Source organism: Gambusia affinis, linkage group LG18, assembly GCF_019740435.1.
Source record: "Gambusia affinis linkage group LG18, SWU_Gaff_1.0, whole genome shotgun sequence".
Lineage (NCBI taxonomy): Eukaryota > Metazoa > Chordata > Actinopteri > Cyprinodontiformes > Poeciliidae > Gambusia > Gambusia affinis.
The window spans coordinates 17,406,728-17,419,585 of NC_057885.1; the positions used below are offsets into that span (position 1 = coordinate 17,406,728).

General features: G+C 38.2%; 1 protein-coding gene across 1 annotated transcript in view; it reads right to left on the minus strand.

Annotated features, from left to right (window-relative positions):
* pcxb (pyruvate carboxylase b) overlaps positions 1-12,858 on the minus strand; it is a 333,693-nt gene that overhangs the window by 35,227 nt on the left and 285,608 nt on the right. Inside the window, exons 17-19 of the mRNA XM_044098259.1 lie at positions 9,442-9,609; positions 8,904-8,985; positions 37-194 (exon numbers count right to left, since the gene is read on the minus strand). Of these exons, the coding sequence (XP_043954194.1) occupies positions 37-194; positions 8,904-8,985; positions 9,442-9,609 (408 nt within the window). The remainder of the gene's footprint in view (positions 1-36; positions 195-8,903; positions 8,986-9,441; positions 9,610-12,858) is intronic.

Here is a 12,858-nt window from a genome sequence, read left to right on the forward strand (position 1 = left end):
ATCTGTGTCAAGTTGACAACATGGAAGGACATCGACCTGGAAGTGCAGGTTGGTGTACTGTCCTCCAGGTATCTCGTTCTCGTAGACGTCGGCGTTGCCCGACTTCATGGTGGCGGTGCAGTCGAAGGGAGCGTACAGGCCTCTGGTGACCTCCCAGTACTCGCTGTAGTCGAACACCTTCTCCAGAGCGATGCCTGCAACACGAGACAGCAAATCAATAATCACTGCAGTGAGACGCATAATTTGGAAACATTCGCAGAGAGTCTGCAAGATTGTGATGGAAGAGGCAGTTTGTGGTTCAGATCAAATATAAATCGTGAAATCTTTTGGATGATCCGACACTAACAACTTTGTTTTGAAACCACAACTTTAAAAAAAAACAAAAAAACAGATAAATTACAGCAAAAACTAATTTACAATTTCTATTACAATGTTACATTTGCAGTGACACCCAATGTAACAGCTCATCATTTATCAGAATTTATGAAAATGTTTGCATCATGTGCCAGCTGATAACATTAGCAATTAATTTGAATGCATGACACAATAAATAAGAAATTTCTCAGTATTTAAAGGCACCTGAATATCTCAGGATGGGTCTAAATGTTGCTGGTTTCTGTGATTAAAAACATGGTTCAATAATCACCATGTTTCTAACAGATGATCTGATATATTTGGCTTCCTTGTTCTTATTACCACAACCTCAAAAAGCTGTTTAGTATTCATATCTAGTCTCTAATATTTAGTGAACCGTCTGTTTCTCCTTTGTGCGACATCCTTCTGTCAGTTTACCTTTAATTGGAAAAAGGAGCCCTGGTGCTGAGGCACAAATGGCTCTACATTTTGTATTTTTGCAAACAAAAACAGCGAAAAAATAAATAAAAAGCTGTTGTGACAGAGTGACAAGGTTGTAATTTAAAAGTAGATAAAGAAACACCAAAGTGTGTTTCTGTGCCTAAATTGTGATCTCGGTGAAGAAATAGAGCATCTTAATGTGAAATTAATGTGCATGTAGCTGCTCCTCAAACTCAGCTGCCTGCCAAGCCGGTGGGTAATTGGGTCCATTTCATTCTCTGCTTGCAAACACATGCAATTCTTGGAGGTTTCCTTTAAGCTTCCGGAGTGAAATCACAGCTTCATTTTCACACAGGGAAGAGGCATTTTGATCACAGAGCAGCAATCTTGAATAACAGAGAAAGCATTTTTATCAAGTGATCAGTAAAACAAGGCAGGGGAGAGTGGGGTAAGATGAGCCAGTGGGTAAACTGACACACTCTGTATCTAGGCAGCGGTGCACATTTGATGTCATGTTAAAATAAATATCCTCCATTTTGGAGTCCCTCTAATAGGGGGAAGCATATGATAATGTGTTAAAGGTGTTTTATATACAAAAAAAAAGACAGTTTCTACCTTGTCAAAGTAAAAGAAAAACATGTATTTTAGCAATAATGACTCATGTGAAAGCAAATTTATCCAGGTCTAAAAATGTCAAGGTAATTTTATCTGTATAGCACATTTAAAACTGAAAGCAGTTAACCAAAGAGCTTCACAATTTACACCAGGAGTGTCAAAGTCATTTTTGTTTTGGGCCAAATAAAGATCATGAACGCTCTTAAAGGGCCAGTTGAACCAGAATGTGTAGATAAAATCTGTTCACAAACCGTTAAAATATTAATGAAGTCTTAAAATTAAATAATGTTAATTCAGTCCTTCCAGGATTTTGTGATTCTTTTAGTGATTGTTTTGCAATAAAAATTAAAGTGTTATTTGGAAATATTGGAACTAACTGGGAAATATTTGCGATATTTGCACTTATTTATGACAGTAAATGTGACTTTTTCTTACTTGCTGTATAGATCGTGGACTGTGATCTGACATCAATTAAGGCTGAAGCAGTTGTTTAGTACAAATAAGAAAATTTGACAGTTTTTTAAAAAATCTGCAAAAAACTCCCAATTAGTAGCAAAAAATTTTTGTTTGATTTTGCGTGAATTTACACAATAATTCTCAAGAAACTGGAGGGAATATGATTGATATAATTTGGCCGTAAACAGACAAAAACTGCATTGATTTGATTGATAACATAATATTTTAAATTAGTCTAGAATTTAGCGGGCCACATAAGAAGCTATGGCGAGCCGGATTTGGCCCACAGGCCTCGGGTTTGACACATGTGATTTACACCAACCGTCATAATACAAAACACAGAATAAAATAAGAAAATAAAACTCAAATGTACACCATATGTGGTGATTCGCCGGCATATTAAACCACGTTAAATTAGCTAACGATTAACTCAAACTGCTAAGTTCATTTACAGGCTGGAATATTTGTAATCAGAGTAATAATGAAAGAATATCTTCACAAAGGAATCACCAAATGTCCAACAGGAGGTGGGTAGTAGTGGCTAGTTACACTTACATGAGTAACTTTTTGGAAAAAATACCTTTAGGAGTGATTTCACTGAACCATACTTTTACATGAGTAATATTACTATGACTGAAATCGCTATGAGTAAAATTTGTGGATCCTCTACCCAGGAGTGGGTAAAAACAAAAATGTTTTCACCAAAACATGGACCTGACACAAAACTACAATTTCTATTGAAGTGAGACCTCTTGTTTATACACCAGCTTTGTTGTTCTATTGTTATGTTGTATCTGTTGAGGCTTTTGCGCCATTTTGAGATTAAGAGAATACAGTAAACACTATATATCGTCTTTATTTTAACATATATACACATTACTAACTATTAGTGTCACGTATTTTAATAAAAAAAGATTAACTAGAGAGGTGTTTTTATATTTTTTATGTATGTTTTATTTCATTACAGTCAATAAAATATCAGAAGATGCACATAAAATTGTTTTTTCATTTGATGACAACATCCGTTACTCAGAACGTACTAAATACTTTTCCTACTCAAGGCATTTCTTGTACAAGTACTTCAGGGGAGAAGAGAAATTTTTTGAGAAATCTATCCACCCGTGTCCAATATGATATGAAATACTGCTAATATAAACTGCGTGGCAAAAATAAGAGTCAGGAAAAACTCTTCAAGCTCAAACAAGCACAAAGAAAACTTTATAAATAATGTAGAAAACAAATACTTAAAAATAATTGTACATTACACCACATTAGCTTCTATTAACTGACAATGAGCCTAAATTATGACAGCAGTAAAAAGGATTAGAAGATTAAGCCCAGGGGAAATCTCACTAATGCTACAACGCTCAGGGACACGGAGATGAAGGTTTGCATTGCTCCTCGTCTTTCAAAGCAAATAGTGTGAGAAAACAACTGACAAAAAATAAAATAAAACAGATGCAACGTCGTGCATCATTGACAGAAATCAATCACCAGCAGATTAAATGGAGCGAAGATAAATATTAGAAACAAGAGGACAACAGACACAAATCAAAACGAGGAGCTGAATGTTTGTGAGCGAGGATTTCAAACTGGCTCGTGACCTGCATCTATTTTCAGTTCACCTGTCAACATATGTAACATTTATGCTTATTTTACAATACATCAGAATAAATTTACTGAAGTGTGTTAACTTTTTAATGGCATTCTAATTTATGGAGATGCACCTCCGCCATCATTACTCTTTCACTGGCACATTTTAGTCTTTGTGTAAATGTTTTAATGCGCTTTAATTAGATGTTTACATGTAACATTTTTAAACCTCATTGTTAGGAGTGCTTTTTTAAAAATCCCAATTTGATAAGGTCATGCAATCTTATTTATACAGCACATTTTCAGCAACAAGGCATTTCAAAAGGCTTTACATGAATTAAAAAAAGTACAAACAAAACAAAAATAACAACAAAAGTACTTCACAATTACAACCTGGTGGGAGTTTCTGTAGTTTTGTTATGCATTAATAATCAAATCTGATTTTAATATGTTCTAAAATTTTAAATAATGTAAAACTTATAATTTTAGTCTGATTGATTTTATGTCAAAAAAGTGAGGGGGAAATTATACCGGATATGTATCTGAATTCAGCTCTCTGCTGTTTACAGTACTTGCTTTGTGTTTGGTTTCTTTTATTTACAATTTTCTCAGAAAATTTCTGCATAAAAATTGACTTGGCAGTACACCCAGTTCTGATCCTGATTTGTGTGCATTCAACTCCTCCACCTTGATCGACTGCAGCGCTGCGGCATCAATTAAAGCCATGCATGATGCATGAGGAGCGAATGCAGTCAAACACAAGGACCACTTTAATGTGCATCATCATTCAAACTGAATAATCCGTCACACTTAAACTGTACAGGTGTGTGCACGCAGATTGGAGCTTCCTGAGTACACACAATGACATTTTAAACAAATTTAAAAAATTTCCAGGGCAAAAAAATAATATGAAAATGGAAGAAAATGAGCAGTGAGAGTGATCTGGGTAGAAGAAGCTGCTAATGGCATTGTTACAGACTGGGAGAGAGAGGAAGAGGAGCATGTAGAGACAATATGACAGCAGCAGGTATGAGAGCTGAGGGAGAGAGGGATGGAGACAGTGTACAGCGAAGATTACAGGTTTGGAGCCAAGACAGGAGAAAGAGGGAGTGTGGGAGTAAAGGAAAGCAGTAAACAGGCAAAGGTCAGGAAGGTATGGAGGAATCCAAGGGAGAGACGCGCTTGATTACAAAAGTGGTGAGGTAGGCAAGAGGAGATGGAGGAGGGAACTGGCGTTAAGTGAGCCAAAGATGAGAAGAGGAAAGCAGCAAAAAGTGACAGGAATAAAAGCATTAGGTGGTGAGAAGCGTGTCAGCCGGGGTCACGCAGAATGAACACATGTATGAATGCACAGGCGAAGTCTCTCACCTGAATACCGGCCTCGTCTTGTTTTGGTTTTTCTGGCCTCAAATTGATATTCAGCCACCAAACTGAATCGTGTCTCAGCAACATATCATGGTTCCTGCGTGGCCCCGGCTGATATCAGTTTGTTCCACAACCTGAGCGTGAACCAGCCACCGCCTGCTCTGAGCAAACATGTCGATGGCGAGCGAGAGCAGCGGCCGTGCAAAAAGGTTTTCCACGAGAAAGGCCAAGTCGCAGTGAGAACGCAGCGTGTTTTAATGGCTCTGTTGCTGCACGGCTCACGACAAAAACAGCAACAAAACGTTCCTGTTCATGATGAATTTTTTCTTTTTCTGTGAGTGATTGTTTGAATATCTGCAGAGAAAAATCAGACCAGCAACGAAGTCAATTTAGCTGCAAGAACACCTGCCGGGTCAGACTCCACCAATAGTTTATTAAGTTTGACAAAAAGCAGCACAGTTTCTCTGGGAATATTGACAGGACATCATGTTGTCTGTTTCGCTGTTCGTCCAAAGAAAAATGGTTTGATAAAAGAAAAAAATGCCTCAAATGCAAGAAAAATAACAGCTTTTGTTGGAAATCCTTTAGAGTAATGTTTTAACCTATATGGATAAATGAGCAACAGCTCAAAACCAAAAATAAAAAAATTGCTTCCAACCTTTCTTATATCTTATCGAGATAAAAAGAGCTATCTTATATCTCGATAGCTCTCTAAACTTTCCACAAAATAATAGGAAAAATCTTTTTTTTTTGTTTTTCATAATGTTTTAATGTTATTCTCTCATCATAAACATACATTGAGTGCTGCTTTGACTCATTCATGCATCATTTAATCACTCATGGCAGGAATTTGTGTTCCTGCCACGAGGAAGGAACACAAAAAGAGTCGCCTATTTCCACAAAATCAGTCACTTGGCACCTCCAGACTAGTGGCAGCAGCAATTAGCAAACACCTGGAGGATATGCGCGTCTGCTAAACTCCTCGTACAAACAACAACCCTAAGAACTGTTGTAAACGGCATCATGGAGAAGCATTGCCGTGATGATGTGCTAAAGGACAAGTGTCGGAAAGAGCAGGAGCTTCTTAAAGACACAGAGACCCAATTTGAAGGCGTCAAATTGCGAAATTAAAATTTCTTGGTTGAATGTTAAGTTATATTTATACAACTGAAAATAGCATAATTACTTGATTGTGCTATAAAATGGCACTACGTCTGAAAAAGACATAATACTGGCCTTTTAAAGTTCACCTACCATCACCTATTAAAGTCCAGTACTCAGATTTTTCAGTAGAATGTAAAATTTTGCTATTCATAGATTTTTTTCGTTGAATACACCTAAAATATTCCAAAGAAATGCAAATGAAATACTTTGGTGCAATACTACTTTACACGCTATTGGATATTGGAAATCAGCCAATCCAGGAGGCCCATTTGTTTTTCTCGTCACTAATTGGCTGTGCCACCAATATTGGACGAGACAGTGGAGGTTACCCTCTGTGGTAGCGCCAAGACGGTTTCCACTGCGACTTAATGCTTCTTAAGGTATGTTTGGAGGTATAACAAATCCGCCACCCTGGATAAGAACCAGTTGTTGTCTTTGCAAAGCTCAGAGCATTCGGCCACAAGTTGGTTGAAACATTGGTCAACTTCAGTGTACGATCGTTTCCAGAGAATCCGTGGACCATGGTGCGTCTCTGCCGCCTGGACGCCGTCCAGCTTAGAGGACAAGTTTTCTACAGATAATCCAAAGGCCAGCAGTGCAACTCTGAGCTCTTCCAGTAAAATGCTAATCTCGTCGCCTGTGTGGGAGTATCTCAGTCTGGTTCGGATTTACCTTTTGACCGATATTCTGTGGGTTGTGGGTGGTTAACAGAGGCAAAACATTTTTAAAACTGGGACTTTTAGGATGTTTAAAACGTAGGAGCTGGTTAGGACAGGCTTTCAAGGTAAAACTGTGCAGGAGCGAGTCTAAAACACGGCATTACCAGAAAATGGGTAAGTCTACGGTAAAAAAATGTGCAAGGGTCAGAGTTCTACATCGTTTCTAAAAAGTCCCGCTTCAGACACTCCATCTGGCTCAAATGGAAATTCAATAATAACTGAACTGTCACTTTGTGTTTTAAATTGTATCTGAGTGCATCATTGTTGGATAAGCTTGGATAACTAACAGGAAAAGCATCTGATCTCAACAAACACCACAGAGACGCTTTGAATAAAAGGCGTAAAATAAAACCCTTACTGGTTTAACAGTGCTAAGTGACTCCAGAAGAGGCCGAGACAAACTATGATTAAGCAGCATAATTAAATGTTTTCCTTATCAGAGCTTACAGGGCAACTTTAACTAAACCAAGTTGTTCATTAATGCATTATTTGCATTAACAAACTGCACATAATGGGACAAACATTCTGCTCTACCTCAGCAGCAGCAGCATGCTGGACCTTACAGGGCAGTGCGAACGTAAACAAAATTAGCTTCTCGAGATTCTGAGGAATGGAAATGAGGGATCAGATTGACTTAGCAGAGCAGAGTCGCTTTTCCCAAAAGCATTTCTCCACGTAACCATCTATTTTCACATCACTTCCCATTAATTTAAACTCGTTTCATGTTCCTTTAGTTTTTAAAACACGTTTTCCTGCTGCCTGTTTTCATATTGGTGCCCGTCGCTGTGGGAGGTGGAGGTCGCCAAGAGCGGGGAGCTTTTTCATGAGCCATGAAAAGTATACACTTCAGAGTCTTTGTGGCCAAAAAAAAAAAAAAAAAAAAGCAAACAAACCCACTGGAGAAAGACCACATAAATCTATCTCTAAATTTATCTTATGACCTCTTCAGAGGAGCTCAGAGATCTCTGATAAAACCCGGCAGAGTGATACCAGGAAGCAAATAAATAATAATCACAGTGAGGTTGCCGTGGAGACCCAAAAACCCCTGACAGGCTCCAGAGAAAGCCACCCCATTGTCAGAGCAAAGAAAGCTTCCCATGGCAACAAGTCTCACTCTGATCAAAATATGTTTTATCTAAAAACACAAAGAGGGACTTTTTGTAGAAAAAAAAACTGTTTGTTTTACTCCACTTTCAGCTAATTTGTGAGTTAAAAACATTTTGCTTAGGGCTGCATGTCTTTATCGACAGCCGGCTTCTTTCTTCTCTCATCATAACCGCAGATATTTGTCATTACTCAGCAGAATATTCGGGTCTCCTTCGCCTCAGGGCCGTAATTACAAATGCGTCATTGATCTGCTGATTGATTTTTCTTCCCTCATGTTAAGTAGCAGACTTTCGCTCAGAAAGAATCAAATTATTTCTATGCAACACTGGTGATCTAACAAACTGTCTCATTAAAAACTACGCCCAGTAATAAGAGGATGGGGAGCAAATTTAAAGGTATTGTTTCATAACGGATTTTATCCTGTCAAATGTAATCAGAAGGATGAAGTGACATGTCTTTATATTATAACTATTATCTACTAAACACACAGCACTTCACCTTGAAAACAGCACTGATCAAACCTCAGTAAAAAGAGCTTTTTTATTAAAGATTATTCAAAATAACATATTTTGCACACAAGTATATTTTTGGATTTATAACATCGAATCACAAACATCTCTACTGTCACTAATCAGAAGTGTATGTATCTCTGTGTGATGAATCCAAGTTATAAACTTTACTTTGTGACATTTGGCAATTACGAATCTGGGCAAATAAAGATCATATGTGGGGTTCCTCAAGGCTGTGTTCTCGGTTCCCTTTTTATTCACCATGAATGACCTCTCTGGGTCGGGGAAGAAGTCTTTCCCCAACCGGAGGATTTTAAACATTTCAGAGCAGACCAGAACCAGAAGACCTGAGAGGTCCAGAAGGTTGATCCAACAGCAGCAGATGTTTCATGTATTGTGGTGCTGAGCCGTTCAGTGATTTATAAACTAACAGCAGTATTTTAAAGTCAATTCTACGAGCTACGGGGAGCCACTGGAGGGACTTTAGAACTGGGGAGATGAGCTCTAACTTCCTGGTTTTAGTCAGAACGCCAGCAGCAGCATTCTCACCAAAGGTTTAAATTTCTCAGAGTTTACTCACCAGTGTCGTATTTAGTCCCTTTGGTGCAGGCGACGATGGCCCCCATGCTCGGCTGCGACGTCATCCCAGCCATGGAGTCAACCTACAGGCCAAACAGTTCATATTGTTTCCTTAAAGAAGTTTATTAGACCACATTCATTTTTTTGTTGCAATAATGCACTAATCAATAAATTAACCTGCTCATAAGGGAGTATCTTCAGAATATATTATTTAGAGCGCCATTGTTGCATAACTCAGCTTTCTAAAAAAGAAGAACCTAAAAATGGTGTTTTAGGGTAAAGCTCTGTTGAGGTTTGTATTGTTGATGAGAGGAAACAGAAACTGAATGGTGCAGCGACCTAGAAGCTCAAACAGCAGGCCATTACTTAAATGCAGCTGCCCAGGCTGAACTTATTGAACAAAGTGAGGGAAATGATCTCGGCTGCAGCAGTTGTTTAGTCTCGCTTTGTGACATTTCACCAATGAAAACTGAACCAGCTAACAGAAAAAACAAACTATTCTTTACGTCTTAAAGCTAAGCCATTCAGTCAATACTCACCGCCACGTCGACCACATCAGCTCCTGCTTCTGCACAGGCCAACATGGCCGCCACTCCGGCTCCAGCTGTGTCGTGTGTGTGCACATGAATGGGAACATCTGGGAAGCGATCCCTCAAAGCGCCGATCAGAAGCTTGCTGGCCTCCGGCTTCAGCAGGCCGGCCATATCCTGCAGAGAGAAACAGGACGACATGTTGGCATCAACATGAAACAGTCGAGGTTATTATGGTTAACAAGGCCTAAGATTCAAATCTCCGCCTGGAAATTTTTGCTCATTTCAGTTGTAGGAAGTTCTTTAAATGTCTGTGAGTAAATATGTTTGGCCATTTCTCTATTACCACTGGAGCGTTTGATATCTTGCACTTATTTTGAAATTTACCGTCTATCAAAAGAGTTTCATCAGATTAAACTGAAGTAAAACATGCTCCCTACTGCAACTGCAGGAGTGAAATTACCGTAATAACCAATGTTGGCTGGAAAGAGCAACGTCTCCCCTTTCATAAACCGCTGGAAAGCATTGCAGAGTTATGGTATGACAACATTGGCTTGTAAAAATGTGTCATCGGTGATACCTTTCGGCTAACGGTTAACTAAAACTAATAAGATAATGAACCCTTAAATTGAGAAAACATTTTCATTAAGTGAAATAAAAACCGGGAATTTATAAGGAAAAAACTACAAATAACTGGAGCCACATCATGTCTTTATAAAGCTAACTAAAATCTACTGAAGTTATAGAAATAATATCTATAAATTGTGTGTTTATGAAACTATTAGCCTTTTGAACAGATGTGAAATCGATTTAATTTTTTCCCCCCAAACAAGCAGTTTACGTCAGAAGTCGGCAAATTACGTGACTCCATACTCGCTGTCCGTAAAATGGCGACAGCATCAGTTGGTTGTTCAACAACAATTCAATACATTGTTGAAAATGGCAACTTTTATGGAATATTCATTATCCAGTTGTTGTACTCATAATCACAATACAATACTTGGGCTTTTTTGAATACAAAAAAATCTAAATCAGCTATTTTAGCTAATAAAAACTAAATTAAAACATAGTAGACTGTTTTAATGTAAAAGCTGGTGTGCATTAAGCCACATGTACATTGTTACCTGTAACACAGTTATTTATTGTCGAATAATAAATGTAGAGTGAAACAGAGCTGTGTTTCTTCCATCCTGACATGGAGGAGATTAACCAGCTGCAGGGACAGAAGCAGACTTTGCCACGTCTCTAATTACAGAAGCAGCAGAGAAAGAGCGCAACTCCTCGGTCAGCGATTTATCTTCGCCAGCGATTCACCCAGTTTCCAGGTCAATCAGCTGCTGTGCTTTCAGAGGTGCTACTCCCCACTTCTTTCATTTCTGCTCCCAGTTTTAAATCGGATCTTTACCACAACATCCCGACTTACGTTTTCAGAGCAGACTCACCTTTTTGTTTTCTAGACGAAACATGCTAGTACATCCAATTGGATTGTTACATAATCTACATTCACACAGCATGTTTTGGTCCTTTTCTTAACCTAGTTTGAAACATAATATGATGGTTCTATCGTATTTTTGTAAACTCATATAAATTGGTAATTAATTAATTTCAACACAGCTCTACAGCCAAGTTGCACCAAAAGTAGATGCTTTTTTATTATTTAGAGGTTTAATTTCTCAGATAATGACAACATTACATAAGATAATAATACAGAAGATAAATAAAAAGAGAGATGTGTTATGGTCTACCCAATCGTCAGTCAACAGGATAATGTAAAAGAATGCTGGGTAATATCTGTGCTCTTTCTCTTTATGGAAAGTATAGTGGAAGGAAAACGTGTGGCAAAAATGGCGCACCAGTACAAGTAACAACTTTGAAAGGTTTGATTATGACTGGCAGCTGGATAAGAAATGGTTTAATGGAGGTTAAACAATGTAACAGTCGTTGCCTCTGGACACGTCAGGGGCAACGACTGTTACATTTCTGATACTTCAAGGTAATTTATTGATATAGCACATTTTCAGCAACAAGGCATTTCGAAGTGCTTTACATGAAAAAAACAGAAGAAAAACAAAGGAAACCTAACAGGACTCCACAACGTATAAATTAATAGGAGTTTCTCTAGATAAAGTACTAGGAATCAAGAAACTCCAAAAATCAGCTGAAGCAGCTTCTTGTACTTTATTAACAAACCCAAACTGTCCACGTTTCTGAAGGAGCAGCTTGTTCAGAACTGCTCCAATCTGAGGCAATTTTAGTAGAGCGCAACACACTTGTTAGGGAAAAGTCAAGACTGTCCTGTTTCTCATGAGTTTATAATAGCTTTACTGTCACAAGGGAAATTAATTTCTGTCAACTTTAAGATTACAGGCTGATATTTTCACCTGCTTGCGTTCCTCACAGCGTTTTCAGCGACAGCGTTTGTGACGCATGTGAAAACAGTTTGTGATGTATGAGGATGAGCCCCGACTCGTCGCAGAGAAGATGTTCTAACGTTACCAGTTAGTGACATTTTCCATAAGTTTAACCTCCATTAAACCAGCTAGTTTAACCAGCTTTTTCATGCATTTTCCACAGCTGCATGCCATGATCCACACACTGCTGTGGCGTGGGAATGATTCATTTCTGCTTTAAAATAATCGCTCATCGCTCATGAGTGAGAAATTAATTATTTGTTGGCACTATTTGTTTGTTATTTTTGATAACAGGCTCAAGTATGAGAGCTTTTACACCTGGAAAGAGCTGGGAAGCTTCAGGCATGTTAAGTAGTCAAACTTTAACATTTTATTACTGCAAAGTCTGAATTTTAACTCAATCGTGATAATTTAAGATCGATGTTCTCTCAACAACCAAGTTTGGGAAAATCTTCAGCAGAATTAATGACTAAACTGTTTCCAGCGCCTTTAGCTTCCCAGATCATGACGCCTCCGGCGCCGTGCTTCACATCGGACACAACATCCAAAAATTCAGTTTTTATGCTCCTCTAATCTGGAACAAACTTCCAGAAAACTGCAAAACTGCTGAAACACTGAGTTCCTCTAAATCATGACTAAAAACCAATTTGTTTAGAGTTGATTAATAATAATTTATTTTAGTTTTTTTCCAACTTTTCATTTGTTTTCTCCACACTCTTGCTCATTTTATGTTTTCATCATACAAAGCACGTTGAACTGTCTTGTTGCTAATATCTATCTTCATCCTTTATTCGAGCCAAACTTTACCAGTTGTTTTTTAATTGTCAAGTCATGAACTTTAACCTTTAACATCCGGACCCAGGCCTATAGAAACTCAGATGAAGTGCTTTGGTAGGCGTCTGCTCCTGGGAAACCTGCCAGCCATCTTAAACATTTCTCACTTGAGCAGCCTTTATTGTTTTATAATAATAGGATCCAAAACAGTTGGAAATTATCTCATAACCCATCCTGGACT